At 38.6% G+C, this 20,346-nt stretch overlaps 1 protein-coding gene across 4 annotated transcripts in view; it reads left to right on the forward strand.

The window, feature by feature from the left end:
* Positions 1-20,346, forward strand: part of SLC2A9 (solute carrier family 2 member 9) — a 310,297-nt gene that overhangs the window by 202,569 nt on the left and 87,382 nt on the right. For all 4 annotated transcript variants that reach the window (XM_043972628.1, XM_043972627.1, XM_043972629.1 and 1 more), the window contains one exon: positions 8,013-8,088. In XM_043972628.1, the coding sequence (XP_043828563.1) occupies positions 8,013-8,088 (76 nt within the window). The remainder of the gene's footprint in view (positions 1-8,012; positions 8,089-20,346) is intronic.

The following is a 20,346-nucleotide window of genomic DNA, read 5'->3' on the forward strand; positions in this document are numbered from 1 at the left end:
TGGAGGTTATAGTCTAGTAAGGGGTTATAACACATACACAGATAACTTCAAAAAGAATATATCATATAATTTTGTGTTATAGTTGTCTGTGAGAATCAGTGTGGCACAAAGTGCTGTTCTCAGGAAGACCTGAGCTCAGGTTCCACTTCTGACATGTCCTTGACATCTGAGTCAGTTCCCCAGCTAACTTTCCAGCATTATACTTTGTAAAATAAGTACTGACATGTTGGGAAAAAGGAGTTTTCTCACCTTGGAGTTTCCTATGCCAGAGAAACCACAGGTCCATTTCCAACCCAATTATCTGTGATTCTTGAAACACAGATAATTATAACATAAACTATATCATAGTAAGTTCATCGAGAAGCACTGTGGTAGAAAAAGAAAGTAATTTGGAAGCAGGAGACCTAAGTTCAAATCTTAACTCTAACACTCTCCAGAAACATGATCCTGATCAGATCACTTTCATTTTTTCTGAATCTGTTTCCCCATCTATAAAATAGCAGCAATCATCCTTGCAGTAGCTCTTTCACAGGGTGGGTGTGAGGAGGGTACTTAGAATACCTTCATACTCTCCAAATATCAGTCAGTGCTATTGTGAAATGTAAAGAAAGATGTATGTTTTATCTGGGGAGTGAATTTAAATTTTGGCTTTAAAAAGCATTTCAATATGGGAAGGAGGGCAGAGATTGGGAGAGATGGGGGGGTCCATTCCTACCAGTTCCAACCATATGGGCAAAGTCTAGAATCAGGAAGGAATTGAGTATGTATATGCGATACAGTCATTTTGGCCAAAGTATAGGGCATCTGGGAGGTAGCAAAATGAACGAAGCCTGCAAATGTGAGGTAGCAGTAGATTGGCAGCCTAATGAGTTTTAAATTGACTCTGTGGGCAAAAACTAGCTATTGGAGGCTTTAAAGTAGCATGAACAGGTCTTTGCATAAGGAAAATTAATCGGGGAGAGTTTGAAATAAGACAGAGAGAGAAAGATGAGGTAGAAGGATAAGATGAATCTCATAATACCAGCTTAGACTTGTATCATAATTTATAAGCACTCTCTTCACAATAGGCTGCCAAGGAAACAAGGAAGAGATTTTTATCTGCATAGTATAAATGGGGAAACTGAGACACAGGGGTGAGTAATTGGGCCAAGGTCACACATATCCGAGAAGGCAGAGCTGAGATTCAAAATGAGTTCTTCGGACACCAAATCCATATTGATTGCACCACACTGCTGGGAATACAAGTCATCCCTTCTTTGAAAAACACTGCTTTGCATCCTCTTCCAGGATTGTGGCTGGTCTTCCATCCACCAGCAGGAGGAACCTCCCCACTTTCTCTTTAACCATCCCAATTAATTGCCACCTCCGTATGCCCGATTGGCAATGCAATTACTCACTTCCCTCTCTCTGCTGGGTCTCCCTAATTACCATGCTAACATTTATACTCAGACAGCTACAGGAAAGAGAATGATTTAAGAATGAGAAGAGAGAGAGCCATCTCCCCACAAAGGCCATAAATTTTGCAGAGGTTCAAAAATGAGACAGAGGCAGTCATGATGCCTATTAGTAGTGCATACAACAAGGTCAAAACCAGTCAAATCCTTTGAAAGCTATCTCAGAACAAAGAGATGAATTCAGAATGCCCAGAAGTCGAACTGAAACCAAGACCTTGCTGCCTTCGATTCAATTAATTTTTAAATGGTTCCACACTACTCCCCAGTAAAATGTAAGCTTCTTCAGCTTGTGGTAGTAGATAAGATTGAATTGGAGTTTAGAACTGGTCTTTAACATTTACCACCTGTGTGCCTAGCAAATCACTTAGCTTCTCTGATGTACCAAATAGGGATGTTAATATCCATAGCACCTACCTCATGACCTTGCTGCATGGCTTAAATGTGGCTCTTAAAAATGTCTTATGCATTGCTGTTTGATTATTGAGATTATTGAGTTGTTATTCATTTTGTCTTTGCATCCTCAGAACCTAGCACAATGCCTTGAACATGGTAGAATCCTAATAAATGCTTGTGGAATTAAATGGAACCAAAGGTATTTTTGGAGCACCTACTGTGTGCTCTGCCCTTTGCTGGACACTGTAGGGGAAAAGAAAAATATACAATAGGATCCCTGTAGTCTACATATGATTTCAGTAACTGAGCTAGAAATCCCTAAAACGAAAGTCATGTTTATTTCTCATTTGCCGAATGCCCCTCAGGTACTCAATGTTTTCAGGAAAAGGCAATAGTCATGCAGCAGTCTGATGAAAAAAAATATAGTATTGCTATTTAATGAATGGAAGTCATGAAGCATCGTGATCATATAGTTAAAAATACAGGGATGCATGAGGCAGAAACCTATTGCTTGTTAGTAATGTGATGTGTCAGATTTACCATCTGATTTTATTAGACATAAAAGGTTATCATCAAGCACAGTTTGATTTGAGGTCAACTTTGTTAATTTTCATTTCCCTGCGGCTGTGACCCACAGGATTTGAGATGGGAGGTTAAAATCAACAAGAGATGGTGATCTCTTGGGACTTTGTTTTTCTGATGCATGTAATCAGTTCTTTGAAAAATGAGTTTTAAAAGGCTGAAGTGGTTCTTGTGGGCTTCCAAACCTGGTGCAATTATAATTATTATTGAGTGTTAAGAATAGCTTATATTTATGTAAAGCTTTGCAGATGAGGAAAGAGAATGAAATGAATGACTTTTCCAAGGTCACACGGCTATTAAGTTGGCTAGTCAAAATTCATACTGACTGTAAGTCCAGTGCTACTTCCAATTCAAACATTCACATAGAATGTGGGATTGTGCAGAACTTCAAATATATCCAGTCCCACATTCAGATTTTGCAGATGAGGAAAGCAAGGGATTAGAACCCAAGTCAAATATTCTTTCCTTTATACCATGATATGATTGCTTGCAAAACTGCTCTCACCATCAGGGTCCAATAGGAACTTTTTCAGACTTCATTTACTAATAAGGCTTCAGTAAAATAAGGCATTTTTGTTTGTGTTAGTTGTACATGAGTATGGGGAATTGGCCTAAATCTTTTGCCATACCCTTGATCCTTAAATTCAGGTTAAAATCATAGGATTTAGAACTTAAAAGACTCCATGATGGGCAGCTAGGTGGCGCAGTGGATAGAGCACTGGCTCTGGAGTCAGGAGTACCTGAGTTCAAATCCGGCCTCAGACACTTAACACTTACTAGCTGTGTGACCCTGGGCAAGTCACTTAACCCCAATTGCCTCACTAAAAAAAAAAAAAAAAAAGACTCCATGATCATTTAATCCCACCCTGTTATTTTATAGATTAGGAAACCAAGGCCCAGAAAGTTCAGTGACTTGCTCAGGTCATTTGCCCAAGTGATAAAGCTGAGATTTTAAACTAGTTCCTCTGAGTCTATCTCCATCTTTCATTCTTCTGCCTCATTCTTCCTGACTTGCTTGGAAGAATAGAGTGAAGATCTCTGACAGTTGGTGACTTTTACAGGGCCCAAGACCAATTCAACACATGGATTAATCAGAAAGCTTTTATTGTTTTCTGTGTCAGCCACTGTGGTAATTGATGAGGATACAAAGAAAAGCAAAAACAATTCCTGTTATTAAAGAGCTTACATACTAATAGGGGAGGTAAACATAGAAATTCAAAGTTCCACGTAAGCTACAAACATAGTAGAAGGAAAGGAAGCCTAGAAGAGAAGGCTCGAATGCTTTGGGAGGCTGGAAAGCTTCCTGCAGAAAGTGACATTTGAGCTGAGTCATAAAAGAAGCCTGGGCTCTCAAGAGGTAACATTGAGGAGGGCCCAGAGCAAAGGCATGAGGATGGAAGATGAACTGAACATATAGACCTGGGTACTATTTGTATGGTGATCATTGAACCCATGGAAGCTGGTGAGAGTATCAAGGGAGGCTCTATAGAGAAATGAAAAGAGACCCTAGGAGAGCCATGGAGGAAAACTGGAGTTAGGGGGCATGACAAGGTTGAAGGTCCAGCAAAAGGGACTGAGAAAGGGGCCACTAGGTGGCGCAGTAGATAGAGCACTGGCCCTGAAGTCAGGAGGACTTGAGTTCAAATCCGGCCTCAGACACTTAACACTTACTAGCTGTGTGACTCTGGGCAAGTCACTTAACCCCAATTGCCTCACTTTAAAAAAAAAAAAGGAATGAGAAAGTTTAGTCAAATAAATAGAACAAAGAGAGAACAATGCACCAAAACCCAGAGAGGAAGAGAGTATCCAGTAGGAGAAGCTGATCAACCCCATCAAATGCTGCTTAAGAAGGATGAGGATTGAGAAAGCACCATTCGATTTGACAATTGGTAACTTTGGAGAGAACATTTTCCATTTTATCATGAGGTTAGAAGTCAGATTATAATGGATTTAGAAAATGGAAGTGGAAGCATTGATTATAAATGACTTTTTCAAGTTTAGCAGAGAAAGGAAGTGGAGATAAGGGACAGTAGCTATTAGAGATGGTAGATGAGGGCTTTTTAAGAATATGGAACACATGAAGGTGTTTGTAGACAAGAGGGGGTAGCCAAGAGACAGAGAGTGAACATTAGAGAGAGAATGAGAATGACAAGAAGGGCAATCTTCTGAAGAAGACAGAAAGGAAGGTTCTCAAGTATGTGCGAGGCTTCATCAGAGACTGTCAGAGGGATGTGAGATGAGAAAAAAGGGAGCAGAGAGAGTTCTTAGCAAATGGCCCTAAGTTTTTTCAGTGAAGTATGAGATCTTCAGTTAAAAGAATGGGGAAAAACCTGTGAGAGACTTGAAGAATGATGAAAATGTTCAGAACAGACACTGTAAGGAGCAGAAGGATTTCCTTTACACCATGAGTTCCCAGGGGAGACTAGATGACATACATTTTTTGGTTTTTTTGGTGAGGCAATTAGGGTTAAGTGACTTGCCCAGGGTCACACAGCTAGTAAGTGTCAAGGGTCTGAGGCTGCATTTGAACTCAGGTCCTCCTGAATCCAGGGTTGGTGCTCTATCCACTGTGCCACCTAGCTGCCCCTGACATACATTTTTAACGTATCCAATCAGCATGATTTTGTGACTCTCACTCTGTTCAGCAACATGTGAATAGGAACAAAGGCAATGGATGAAAGAAGTAATACAGGATTGAGATTTAGCACTGCATGACAAGGGATCTGGGAAAAAAAAGAAAATCAATAGTCTAGGAGGTTGGTTGAGACTAGTAAGAGAATAGAGGTAGTTAGTTTGGGAGTGATGGCCTGGGAAAATATTGAGGGGTGGAGGTCTGAATGACAATGAAGATCTAATGGCATAGGAAAATATGGAATGATAAAAGATTATTTATTATCAGATAAAGGAATTTTGGAATTCATTCACATGGAAGTGGACCATTGTGGGTGATGGCAAGAACAAATATATGACTATCTTGGCATGTAACTGAGGTGGAGTGAGGGAATTGGTCAAGGAAACTAAGTAGATTGAGGAATTGGGAAGTTAGCATATTTGAGAAAATATTAATCTATATGTTGAAGTCCCTCAGCATGAGGGCAGAATTTGGGTTATAGAGAAGGATGGGCATTGAATTTATTGAGAGAAGGAAGAGAATGACCTAAGGGCAATAGGTAGTATCTGCCAGAAACTGACCTGGAAGTAAATTTGTATAACACAAACTTCTGGGGAGTAGAGGTTGCTGAGTGATGGGGATAGAGGGAGAATCTGGAAGTTGCAACAGGGAGCAAGAATATTCCAGTTCCTTCAGTACAACCTGAGGTGGGAGTGGGAGTGGGAGTGGGAGACAGTTGTCCCCAGATCTGAATTAATTCCTCCTTTATGAGGAAAACAGAAATGTGAAGTGACATCTCTCTGGTCAGAGAGTTTATAATCTAGGAAGGAGGAAAAGGCATTCAATTCAACAATTCAATTCAACTGATCCAACCATTCTGGAGAGCAATTTGGAATTAAACCCAAAGGGCTATGGGACTGTGCATACCCTTTGACCCAGTAATATCACTACTAGGTCTGTATCCCAAGGAGATCATAAAAAAAGGAAAAGGGCCCATATGTACAAAAACATTTACAACAACTCTCTGTGTGGTAGCAAAGAATTGGAGATCGAGGGAATGCCCATCAATTGGGGAATGGCTGATCAAGCTGCGGTATATGAATGCAACGGAATACTATTGTACCGTAAGAAATAATGAGCAGGCAAATTTCAGAAAAATCTGGAAAGACTTAAGTGGACTGATGCTGAGTGAAGTGAGCAGAACCAGGAGAACATTGTACACAGTAACAGAAACATTGTGTGATAATCAACTGTAATTGATTTAGCTCTTTTCAGGAATACAATTCCAAAGAATTCATGATGAAAAATGTTCTTCACATCCAGAAAAAAGAACTGTGGATTCTGAATGCAGATTTAACCATATTGTTTCTACTTTTGTTTTTGTTTTTTTGTTTTTTGAGGCTTTTCCATTTTGTTCTGATTCTTCTTTCACAACATGATTAATGCAGAAATATGTTCAATGTGATTGTACATGTATAACCTATATCAGATTGCTTTCTGTCTTGGGGAGGGTGGGAGAAAAATTTAGAACTAAAAATCTTATGAAAACAAATATTGAAAACTATCTTTACATGTAACTGGAAAATAATAAAATGCTTTTATGATTAAAAATTCAATTTAGGATATTTATTAAGGGTTTACAGTCTTTGGGGCACTGTATTATGCAGGGGAGAAACTGAGATAATGAGATATAGCCCCAGTCCTAATGGAGCTTATAGCCTAGGAGGGATATAAAGATACAATCATATTTAATTATAATACCCAATAGCACATGGTTTATACATCAGAGAAGTACATGACAAAATGTTAGGTGATTTGATGAAATAATGAGATTTAGCAGATACTCAAAGACCCACCTGGAGATTAATCTAGACTGATTGAATCAAGTGAGAGTGATTAACTGCTGATTAGCCTACTTCAAGTTAACTGGATTGTAATCACACCTTGAGAACACCTTCAGAACCAATGGATCTGGATGATGCCAACCAATCAGCTTGAAGCAGTGTGTAAGGACCGCCTCTGTTCCACACCTATAAAAAGCTTCCACAATTAGTTCTCTGGAGAGAGTTCGTGATTGAAGCAGGCTTGTGGCAGAGGACTTGAGGAAGAACCAGACCAGGCTGGAACTCTAGGCTAAATAGGCTTTTTTTCTTAACTCCATGGGAATATCTGTATGCTTTAATAAATGTTTAATGCCCAAGGACTGGTGCTAAACCTTCTAATTTAAGGCGACCACAATTTAGATTTTAAACATCACAGTGAGGTATGAGGCAGGAAGAGTGAGAATTCATCATGTAAATCAGATAGAAGGAGATACAAGTAAAAGTATACATGTGGATATAGAGACAGGAGGGCACACAGGGTGTTTGATAGAGTGAAGTCCAGTTTGACCAGAGTATACAGTGTTGGAAAGGAGTACATATGATTATACTGGAAAGGCATAGTGGAGCCCAGTATTTGAGGGCTTTGACCAAGCAAAATATTAAATTGAATTTAATAAGAATTCAGAGAAAGGGGAGATCAATGTGTCATGGGTTGGGCATGGAAGGTTTATTCCAACAGATAAGATGAGCTGGACTTGGAGAATGACCAAGATTTGTACCAGTAACAAAATGACATTGTGAAAATGATGATTTCCAAAGAAATATAAGCTATTGTAATAATGTACCTAATCAAAGGAGCTTAGTGAAATATTTTGAAAATTTTGGAGTGGAGAAAGTCTTCACCATATTCTTTAAGTTGAAAAATGAGAATCTGAAATGCCTTGTCTATAGGATGGCCAACCACCCATTTGACTCATTAGTCTTTTCACTGATTTTTGTGCTGTGATTTTTCCATTAAATCAACAATTTGGCATCACATAGATACGACCTAAGTAAAAATCTTGCCAGAATAGTGGGAAAAGAAACAGGTGCATCTTCTTTCATCTCATTGGTTCCTCATTGGGTAATGCTATCAATGCTTCTTTTCAGGACAAGGCTCCATGGATCCCCTACCTGAGCATTATCTGTATCCTGAGTATAATTGCCTCATTCTGCAGTGGTCCAGGTAAGGTACTTTGCTTGCTTCCTGATAAACCCTGATATTGTTCAGCACCAGCCCCAGAGTTCATAAAAGCATGAAGCAGTCCATTCAATTCAACCAACATTTATTAATTATCTAGGACATATTGGGTACTATACTGAGTCCTAGGGATACAATGACAAAAATGACAGGAATTTCCTGACCTCAAGGACTTTGTAGTCAACAAGAGAATACAAGATGTGCACAGAAAGGTCGATGTAAAATAAGTTGAGGTGTAAAATTCACTAACAACTGAGAGGACCAGTGAAAGCTTTGCTTAAGGGATCCTGGGTTCTTTTAAAAAATGTATTCATTTATTCATTCATCTATTTATTTACCCAAGCATTTACCAACTCTCCCTCTCACTACCACATTAACTGAACAATATAATCAGAGAAAAAGAAAACTCTCATAACAAATATATGTAGTCTAGTAAAACAAATTTTGGCATTGCCCTGTCCAAAAATGTATCTCATTCTTTATTTTAAGTCCATCATTTTTCTGTCAGGAAATCAATGAAATGTTTCACTTTTAGTCCTCTGGACTCATGGTTTGTCATTACATTGATTACAGTTGTAAAGTCTTTTAAAGTAACTTTTCTTTATAATATTGGTGTCATATAATTTATTCTCCTTCCTTTATTTACTTCACTTTGCATTTGTTCATAGAGGTCTTTTTAGTTACCTCAGAAACTTCATTTCATCATTTCTTATGGCACAAAAATATTCTACCATTTTCCAATCAGTGGGTACACCTTTAGTTTCCACTTTGGGGCTACTAGAAAAAGTCTGCCATAAATATTTTTATACATCTATGTCCTTTGATCTTTTTTAGTACAAGTAGTGGTATCACTGGGTCAAAGGATGTATACAATTTAGTAACTTTGGGGGCATACATCTAAATTGTTTTCCAGAGTAGCTGGACCAATTCACAGTTCCACCAATAGTGCATAAGCATGCCTGTTTCCCCACAACTTCTTCAACATCTGTCATTTTCTTCTTTTGTCATCCTTGCCAATCTCATAAGTGTGAGGTACAACATAAGAGTTCCTTTAATTTATATTTCTCTAGTTAACAATTATTTGGACCATTTTTTCATATGGTTGTTGTTAGTTTGGTTTTCTTTCTTTTAAAATTACTTATTCACATCCTCTGTTCATTTGTCCATTGGGGAATGGCTTGTATTCTTATAAATTCTAATCATTTTTTTATATTATCTTGGATATAAGAATTTTATTAGAGAAACTTGCTACAAAGATTTTTTCCCAGTCGTCTGTAAACTACCTTCAATTTGTTTGGGGAAAAAAAACTTCATTTTCATATAAACAAAATTGTCCATTTATGTGATCCTATCTGTCACTTATTTAGTCATGAACTCTTCTTTTGCCTATAGGTCTAAAAGGTTATTTCTTCCTTGGTACTCAGATAACACTTTTTATGTCTAAGTCATGTATCCATTTAAAATTGATCTTGGTGACTGGATTTTCAAAGGCTTTTTAATCTATGAAGTAAAAGTTATGGCAGGTTCTGCTAAGCTGGGAAAGCTTCGTGTATGGGCCAGATAAAGGGATTGGGTATCTATCAGCCCTGGTTCAAAGAAGTGAAGGTTGTCTCATCATCAGAAGTTTGGCCATTGGGGCCATTGGCCATTTTGGGGCCCAGCAACTCATAAAGACCATACACAAAGGCATCATGGAGTTGTAATGTACATTACCTTGGTACATATTTTGTATATTCTTACATGTGTACATATCTTCCCCAATGGAGCATAAGTTCCTTGAGGCCAAGAAATAGTTTATCTTTGTAGTTTCTGATGCAGTGCCCTGCACTTAATAAGTATTTGTTGATTGATCAGTGAAGGGAATGCCGTACTGACCCCAAATCCAACATACACCCTCAAAGAGATTCTTGAAGCATTGAAATATTGACATCTTTCATTTCTCCTGCCCCATACCCTGCCAACTTTGTCCATACTTAGTTTCAGTTTCAGTTTTAACTCCTGTGTGTGTTTTTTTTAAACTATATCCCCTGTAAAAAGTATAGAATGAAAATCTACCAATTACATCTCCTTTTAGCAAATCTTTTTTTGTGTGGGGGGCAATGAGGGTTAAGTGACTTGCCCAGGATCATACAGCTACTAAGTGTGAAGTGTCTGAGTCCAGATTTGAACTCAGGTCCTCCTGAATCCAGGGCTGGTGCTTTATCCACTTAATAAATCTTTACCTTAGTTTTCTCAATCACATCTTTTGTCCACATTTGACTCCAAGCCTTTCTTTTTATTCCACTAATGTCCTTGTGCAAAGGTGGCGATATAGATAATAAGCAGGATTCTCTGATTATGAAGCTAAGATGGGTTCCCAGGAGGTATTCACTTCAAAAAGGCAATGCATTTTAAAAAACATTCCTCACTACTTGTGAAAAGTATGAGATATACCCAGCATCCAAGAAAAACTGGCCACTACTGTGCCATGGCTATCTTCCCACAATTCTTGTAGGGGTCAAGGGCCTTGGGTTCTAGTCGTAGCTCTTCCATGAACTCAATGAGGGACTTTGGGTAAGTGACTTGGGTCCATAAAATGAGGTTATTGGATTATTTAATGTAGAAGGACTTGTCCAGCTCTAATATTCTATTTTCAATGTTCTAAATTGCTTTCCAATTCTACGTTTCTATGTTCTAAAGTCCCATTCATCCTTCCGTTCTGTCTCCTACACTCTTGGGGCCCTGTCAGTTTAGACATTCTATGTTCTCATAGTTATTCCGGCTCTAATATTCTATGACCTATGACCATTCCATTTTTATTCTCTAATATATTGTGCTTTCTACAAAGCATCAAGTTCAGGGGATAGCTAGGTGGCGCAGTGGGTAAAGCACAGGCCCTGGATTCAGGAGTACCTGAGTTCAAATCTGGCCTCAGACACTTGACACTTTCTAGCTGTGTGACCCTGGGCAAGTCACTTAACCCTCATTGCCCAGGAAAAACAAACAACAAACAAACAAACCAAAGCATCAAGTTCAATCAAATAACCAACCACCATTAATTAGTAACCTCCTTTGTTTTAGGCACTGTGCTATATCCTAGGGATTTAAATATAAAGCTTCCCAAGGAACTTACATTTTAATTATATTCTTTTATATATATATATATATATACATGCATACATACATACATACATACATACATATATGAAATAAATATAAAGAGAACAAATAGAAGATGTTAGCAGAGTGCTAGCAGTTAGAGTATCAGGAAAGGCTTCATGTCCAATAGTGTCTGCGTCTTGAAGGAGGAGAGGGATTCTTTGAAATGGAGGTGAGGAAGGAGCACATTCCAGGCCTAGGAGATGGCCAGTACTATATGAAAGAGAGTGGGTGTGTGAGGAACAAGGGGAAAGTCAGTTTGGCTGGACCATAAAGTATAGGGAAAGGAGTACTGAAAAATGGGATAGTAAAGATAGGTGGGGCTAAATTATGAAGGGCTTTAAAAATCTAAGTAGGGGAGGTTGTATTTTATCCTCCAGGCAATAGGGAGTCACTGGAGTTTGAGTAGGAAAGTGACATGGTCAGATCTGTGCTCAAGGAAAATCATTTTGGGGAGCTATGTGGAGGATCTACTGGAATCTACTGGATCTACAAGGAAACCAACTAGGAGGATTTTGCAATAGTAGAGGCGAGAGGTGATGAGAGTCTGAAATTGAATGGTGGCTGTGTGAATAGGGAGAAAGGGTTGGATATGAATAATGATAAAGAGGTAAAAATGGTAAGATTTAGCAATTGATCAGCTCTGTGGAGTGAGGAAGAATGAAGGGTCAAAAATAACACTGGTCATGAACCTGGGAGCCTAGAAGAAACTGTTTTAATATTTCAAGATATTCATAAGGAACAACCAGTACCTGTGTTATAAATCATCCTAGAGGTCCCTAATATGTAGGGCTTTGTGGAACAGGGAAAGATTATTCAGGCTGCTCCAGAAAACTTTTGTCCCCAGTGGGTCTAGAGAAAAGTTGTTTGCCAAAGTTGGCAGACATGCTCCCTCCCCCACTGTAACGATTAGAATGACGCCACCTGCTGGAGAGTTACTGTAGAAGAGTTCTGCCCATGAAGCGAAGGTCTTTGAGGGCAAGACCAGGAGTCAGGAAGTGACGCGGACTAGTGGGAGGAGGAAGGAAAAGACTGGCGCTCGCTCTCGCTCTCTTTCCTCTGGACTCTGGTGGAGAGCGGAGCTAGAAATGTGCTCTCCCTTTAATAGATAGGAATCTAGGCCTTTTTCTCTCTCTTTACCAAATTCTTATTCTCCTTAATAAATGCTTAAAAGTCTAACTCTTGCTAAAGTTTATAATTTATTGGCGACCACTCATTAGATATTTTAGACAGACTAGCTAGAATTTTAGCCCTTAACACCGCTTTCCCCTCTTCTTTCTATCTGCCTTTTTTCCTTTTTCTCTTACTTTTTACAAGCATGCCATCAATGGATTGAGGGGGAGACTCTTTTTGTCACATTCTTGGCAGTGTGAAAATTTTTCCTTGGTGAAACTAAGGCAAAGACTAATTAGTATCACAGAGATACACACGATGTCACTTCTCATGAAATCTCAGGATGTTAGAGTGGGGAGGGACCTTAGACATCAGCTACTCCAACTCCTTCATTTGGAAAAAGAGGAAAAGGGAGGCCTACTGGAAGAAAATGCTTTGCCTAATGATACACAGGTAGACAAAGGAAAAGCCGGGATTCCAACACAGCACCTATTATTCCTAATGCAGTAATGAATAAACTTGATTCTCCCCTTCAACTCAGAGAATATATATTTCTTTTAAAATTTTTATTTATCTTCTTTTTAATTTATGGAATAACACAAGCATTTCCATAATGTAGTCTAATACAAAGATAATATTTCTTAAACACAGAAGGAGTTTTACATGCTGCCTAAAATGCTTCTTTGTATTCAAGCTTATATCTAAATTCTTATGTATTGCTACCATCTAAGCCAACTTTGCCAAGTTTAGGGGTCAAGAGATAGAAATGGCTACTAGTCCTAACCCAGACGTGAAGGGCTTGGCATGCATGTTTTTGATCCACTGTTGTAGGGTTTGAGAGGAAGACTGAAGAGGTGGTGCTGACACCTGATCTAGGAATTTTCAATTTGAACAGTCATTAAGTGCCTACTGTGTGCAGGACACAGTGGTAGGTGCTGGGTGGCACTACAAGACTGAATATGACAAGATCCTCATCTACCTATAGTACCATCTGGTAGAGAAGGTAAGGTATGGTAGAAAAAGAATAATAAAAATTCCAAGACAAAGCAGAAGGTGAAAGTGTATGAAAGTTCTCAGAAGCCTCATTAGAGATTCTCATTAGATTGGGGAGGTGGCATGGTTCGGTGAAAAGAACACTGAATATGAAGTGAGAAGGCCTGGGTTCAAATCCTATCTCTGATGATGATTGCCTGGGTGACCATAGGCAATTTACTTTAATCTCTCTGGACCTCAGTTTTCTTATATCTAATGTGAGGATCAGATTCTATTTCCAGTTCTAGATTATGTGCTTTTGATGCCCCCTTGAACTTTATTATGGTGTGACAGAAAGAGAGGGCACCTAGGTGGCACAGTGGATAGAGGGCCAGGCCTTGAGGGATGAAGATATGAGTTCAAATCTGGCTCTAGACACTAGCTGTGTGACCCTGGACAAGTCATTTAACCCTGTTTGTCTCAGTTTCCTCGTCTGTAAAGTGAACTAGTGAAGGAAATGGCAAACCATTCCAATAGCTTTGTTAAGAAAACCCCAAACGGGTTCATGAAGAGTCAGCCATGACTAAAATGACTGAACAACAAATGGGGGAAAAAAACCCCCAAACCAGTAATTCTTGAACTGAACAAACTGGGTTCAAATCCTGCCTCCACTACTTATGGTCAGGCGAGTTTCCGTAAGGTCTCTGGGTTTCCAGTGCTCTATTCTGTAAAGTGAAGTTGGACTAAATCATTTCTGAGGTACCTTATTATTCTAACTCCTAACTATTCTAATATGAATAACTGTCACTTTAGCTAAATTATAAAGCTAAAAGGGGTCTTAGGGTCACTTCTTCTGTTTCCTAGAGCGTGGCTAGCACTCCTCACAGCATGGATGAAGGTTGCAGTAAGGAAAGTTGTGGAACAATAGGGAAATGGGGGAAGGCAGGTCCCAGAAGACAGGAACCATGGTCAATATATGCCTATAAGGGCCCAGGGCTGGGTAAATATTTTAGGTCAGATTCTGCTACTTACTAGCTGGATGATTTTAACATATCACTTACTTTTTTTTTTTTTAAGTGAGGCAATTGGGGTTAAGTGATTTGCCCAGGGTCACACAGCTAGTAAGTGTTAAGTGTCTGAGGCCGGATTTGAACTCAGGTACTCCTGACTCTAGGGCTGGTGCTCTATCCACTGCACCACCTAGCTGCCCCTTACTTACTTTTTTGAGGCATATAACCCCATTTATAAAATGAGGGACTTGTATCAGATGACCTTTAAGGACCCTTCCAACTCCAATATTCTGTGGTCTATAATCTGATTTATTCCTACTGCAAAACTTGAGGTGGGTAGGACAGATATTTGGATTCCCATTTTGACAAGCTGAAGCCTAAGGAGGTTAAATAGCATTGTAATGATTCCAACCTAGATCTCCTAACTCCCTGCCCTGAGTTCCTGGTCAGTCATACAGACCCTGTTGCATTCCATAGCTTTTTAGTCTCATTCATCCATCAGTCCATCAATAAGCATCCATATCATAGTCATGGTGTAGAGAATACAAATGCAAAGAGTGAAATAATCCCTCTCCTCTCACAGATTTGATGGGATTTCCTTGATATTAGTCACACTTTGAAACTGGCTTCCAGGGATCAAAGCAATTAACAAGAAGAAAGAACTTAACCAAGAAAAGTTGTTAAGTCACTTTTCCCCCTAAACACAACAGATTAGGAAAGAGAAGTGTGTATTTTTAGCTACCGAGAGTGAGGTTGCTGTTGATCATTTATAAATTATGTTCATCTCAAAGTGAAAAGATACCATTTTCCCTTTTTATCTGGTTGTCAGATTTATTTGAAGGAATATGAAAGAAAATATTTCTCTTCTGGTGTTTCTTCTCTATTTAAAATAATTCATTCGGACAAAATCCTGCACCTTTGTATCCTAGATGCAGTTAGACTTAATTCCTCACTGCATTAGCACAGAAGTCAAGTAGAAAATGATAACAGTAATACATCATCATGTTATAATAATTATCTCATTTTAAGTACAGGAGAAAATGCAGCGTTCCCTAAGGTCCACTTAGTTTCTTTCTATTTAGCTTTAGGGAGTTTATTTTAGATGAAAAGTTCTCAATGCAGTCATAATTGCTCTTGGCCCTCATTTAGGAAAAATTCCCAACACCTAGACAGAGGTTGAGTTCTCTGACTAACCATACATTTATATCTCTAATTAACACCTGGACTCTTTGTGCTTCAGGCAAAATTCAATTTACTGGAAACACTTGAGTAATTACACAGCAGAAAACATTATAATGTGTGTGGATAGATAGGCATTGGGATGCGAAGTTGAAGAAAGAGCCGACCTTTTTCTTGAGTCTTCCCTCAACCTGGATACTCCACTCCAGATTGTCCACAGAGCCAAAGGTGCTCCTAGATAGCCTACTTTTCTGCTACAGATCAGTCCTCTCTTTGTTCCATGTTTACTCCAACCTCTCAAATCCAGATATTCAGAATCTCGTCTTCCCTTATTCTGAGACAGCATCTCCTTCTATAAAAATTCCTTAGGACATGACCCAGTCTTTCAGAGAGTGACTGTGATTGATTCAAAGAGGTATACAGGCCCTGGTCACATTCAGTTCTGATAATCTGATTTAATTAATAAAAAAGTATTAATAAAAAGCAATTAGTCAAGGGACTAGAATCAGATGGGGTGGTTTTTTGAACCCACCCTTACAGTATGTAACGATTGGAATAATGCCACTTGCTGGAGACTTACTGTAGAAGAGTTCTGCCCATGAAGTGAAGGTCTTTGAGGGCAAGACCAGGAGTCATTTCTTTGGCGTCAGGAAGTGACACGGGCTAGTGGGAGGAGGAAGGAAGAGACTGGTGCTCACTCTCGCTCTCTTTCCTGAGGACTCTGGTGGAGAGTGGAGCTAGAAATGTGCTCTCCCTTTAATAGATAGGAATCTAGGCCTTTCTCTCTCTCTTTACCAAATTCTTATTCTCCTTAATAAATGCTTAAAAGTCTAACTCTTGCTAAAGCTTATAATTTATTGGCGACCACTCATTAGATATTTTAGACAGTTTAGCTAGAATTTTAGCCCTTAACAAGTAATAATTAATAGCTCAGGTGACAACTATTTTATAAACTCTTCTCTCAAATTTCTCTCCCTCTTCAAATTTCTTGCATCATGCTGTTTGGACCTCTTTTTTACATATAACTAACAATCAATCAACAAGCATGCATTGCTTATTTTCAAGCTTCTACTAGAGTATGTTTCAAACATGGTGCTGGGGACTAAAGTTACAAATATAAAAGTGAGATAGACCCTGCCTCAAGAAGCTTACACTCTATCACTTTTATGTCATACTTTCTTATATCACAGTTGAATGTATACTTGCCCAAGTATATCCTCCTTAATTTTTAAATTCCTAGAGATCAGGGTCTATTGTGTTTCTAGCACCTAGCACAGGTTCTGATCCATACTAAGTGTTTATTAATTGTTCGTTGAATAAAGAAGTATAAAGCATTGCAGGTTACAAAGCAATTTAATAGAAAGATATGAGGGGAGATAGAAAGGTAGATGATAGACAGATATTTGACATTTACATAGAACTTTAAGTTTTATAGAGTACTTAGCATATATACATGTATATGTGTGTGTATGTTGTTCAGTTGTGCTCAACTCTTCATAACTCTCTGGACCATACTGTCCATGGGGTTTTCTTGGCAAAGATGCTAGAGTGGTTTGCCCCTTCCTGGATTAAGGCAAACAGAGGTTAAGTGACTTGACCAAAGTCACATAGCTAGTAAGTGTCTGAGGGCAGATTTGAGCTCAGGTCTTCCTGACTCTAGGCCTAGCACTCTCTCCACTAATCCAGGGCTTCTTAAACTTTACGTTCATGACCCCTTTTTGACCGAGAAATGTTTATGCAATTCTGTGTGTGTGTGTATACATAGACACATACACATATATATAGGCGTATGAAATAGGTATACGAATCAAATATTTACTGCCAAATTTTTCATGACCCCCACATTCAGTTACATAACCCCATATGGGGTCACGACTCACAGTTTAAGTAGCTTTGCACTAAGCCATCTAGCTGCACATAGCTATTAAGTGTCTGAAACTGGATTTGAACTCATGTCTTCCTAACTCCAGGCCCAGAGCTCTATTCACTGAGCCATTTCACTGTTATAGAGAGAGACAGAAATGGAGACAGAGACAGAAACAGAGATAGAGACAGAGAGGGATAGAAATACAGAGATATATCTATATCCGTATCATCTATCTATACCTATACCCATATCCATATCTATATGTGTATACACACATATGTGTATATATGTGTGTGCATGTACACATATCTATCCATTCACACATAAAATCATTTAATTCTTATAGCAACACTGTGAGTGCATTTTATAGATGAAAAATTGAGACTGAGAAAAACTTAGGAATCACTGATGGATCTGGGGATATTTATCTTACAGAAAAGATAATTTGGGGAATACATAATAGATTTTTCTCAATTCAAAAATTTAGAGAGTGATAAAGTATGTACATGAATTATATATATACATATATAATATATGTGTGTATGTATACATAGACATACATACATACATAATATCTATTTCCTTCTTGGCCACAAAGACAGAAGTTGGAGGCAAAAGGGTGAATTACAGAGAAAAAGAATTTAGCTTGATATAAGGAAGAACTTATAGAAATTTTTTAAATGAAATGAGGTAGTTCAGAAGCTGGTATATTCCCCATCAGAGTAAATGTGTGTGTGTGTGTGTGTGTGTGTGTGTGTGTGTGTGTGTGTAACTACTCCAAGATCCCAAAGCTACAGCAGAGTCAGGGATCAGCTCTAAGTTTTTTGGACTCCAAGTTCAGTATTCTTCAAATTCTTTATTGCCTCTTACACAAACACATAGGATTTTGCTTATGGATGATCTGCAAGTCACTTGAAGTAATTTCTTCATTTGAGACTGAATGTGATTTGAATCTTATGCCATCTTCATCTGTAGCATTTCTTCCCCTGGGGATAACGATAAGCAGTGACATTATAACTTAGCTGGATGGTTAACTTTCTAATCCTTCTGCCCAAGTCAGCTAAATGACAGCACTGAAGAAATGCTGTCAGAGAGCAATAGTGTTCTCAAGCAAACAAGTGATGATTGGCCCTGTGTTTCATTATTCCCAATCCCTATCATTCTCCATCCCTTGATGAATAATAGACTCAGTGCTTTCTTATGTCCCAAGACCATTTTAAGGTTTCTAACAATATAGCCATTGGGTTCTCTCCATCATTTCCCCCTGCATGAAGAACAATGGTGCCACCTGGCTCCCCAAAGCTCAGACCAGCTAGAAGCAGTAGTTTTTGTCCATTTAGATTTCCCATCTTCACAATGCAGCTGGGTTCTGACTCAGTTCCCCCTGTACTAAAGAAATGTGTTAACTAGATGCTTTCTGAGGAAAGTTTCATTCTTCTTCATTTATAGAAAAAGTAGAAAAATTCATTTGTAGTCATGTATTTCTAGGAGTCAGGGGATATATTCCAGTCACAATCCAATTTCCATTTGGATTCTGATTTATTTTTGTGTAGTTTTTAAATTAACAAGCGTCTATTTTATCTCCTTCCTAATACCACCCCCCACCATGAAAAGACAAAAAGAAACAAAAAATCCTCATACAAATATGCATAGCCAAGCAAACAAATCCCTGAATTATCCATATTCAAAGTATGTCTCATTTTAAATATTTATTTAATTACCAATGCAGCTAGGTGATGCAGTGGATAAAACACTAAAGTAAAAAAGACCTGAGTTCAAATGTGACCTTAGATACTTATTAGCTGTATAACCCTAAGGAAGTCACTTGACCTCTGCTTGCCTTAGTTTCTTTATCTGTAAAATGAGCATAATAATAGTACCTACCTCCCAGAGTTATTGTGAGAATCATATGAGATAATAATTGTAAAGTGCTTAGCATAATGCCTGGCATATAGTAAGCATTATATGAATGTTAACATTAAATGTTGTTATGAGCTGTGTGACACTGGCAAGTCATTTAACTTAAATGGGGATAATACTTATGAAGTTGTGAGGATAAAATGAGGTTATCTTTGTAACATACTTTGCAAATATTAAAGCAGTATATAAATGTAAACCATTATTATTATTATCATCATTATTCTGTCTAGGAAATGGGTAGCTTTCTTTGTCATTGGTCCTCTGAAACCATAGTTGGTCATTGCATTGATCAGAGTTCTCATGTCTTTCAAAGTTCTTTGTTTTTTACAATGTTGTTATTCGAGGGCAAATTGTTTTCCTGGAACGGCATATGAAAACTAAAGATCAAAGAAAGTGAAAGTTCTTGCTCACAGTTAAATTGCAGGCAACTATACAGGTGGGAAGCACACCCAGGTCTTTTGGCTTCAAGTTCTCATTCCACTGTATGTGACTGTCTCTCTGGACAGCAGTAACTTTTCCAATTATTGAATGTTGAGGACACGCCTGTTGCTGAGAGAGAAAAAAAAAAGTGAATTTGCCAAAGACAGTTCATGGAGTGGGTAAATAACCTAACAGAAGAAGCACTAAATATGAGAGTCTGAAGAGATTTCAGTGTTCTCTGTAACTGACCAATAAAAGAATGGCCACCACCAGTTATCTTATCTCCCTCTAAAGACCTTGTAAAGAATTAATTGTCATTTGAGGTTTTTATGCCTCAGCTCGAACTGGCCTGGGGCTCCGAAAACCGCACAGTGCTCCACCCACTCACTGGTTGTAGTCATTGCCATGGCGTTGGCACCTCACGTTATCCCCGTTCGCCAATGCCTACATGGGCCTGGCAAAATTATAATGATTGGAAGCCTAGTGAGGGCAGTCATGTGACTGTCAGAGTGGCCATCCAATTGGCTGGGGCTGTGTGGAGTGTGTGGGGAGGAAGGAAGTTTTGGGGTTGTTGTTTTTGTTTTTTTTTTTTCCCCAGCATTCTAGCTGGAAGCTGGAAGGGGA

Source organism: Dromiciops gliroides, chromosome 6, assembly GCF_019393635.1.
Source record: "Dromiciops gliroides isolate mDroGli1 chromosome 6, mDroGli1.pri, whole genome shotgun sequence".
Taxonomy (NCBI): domain Eukaryota; kingdom Metazoa; phylum Chordata; class Mammalia; order Microbiotheria; family Microbiotheriidae; genus Dromiciops; species Dromiciops gliroides.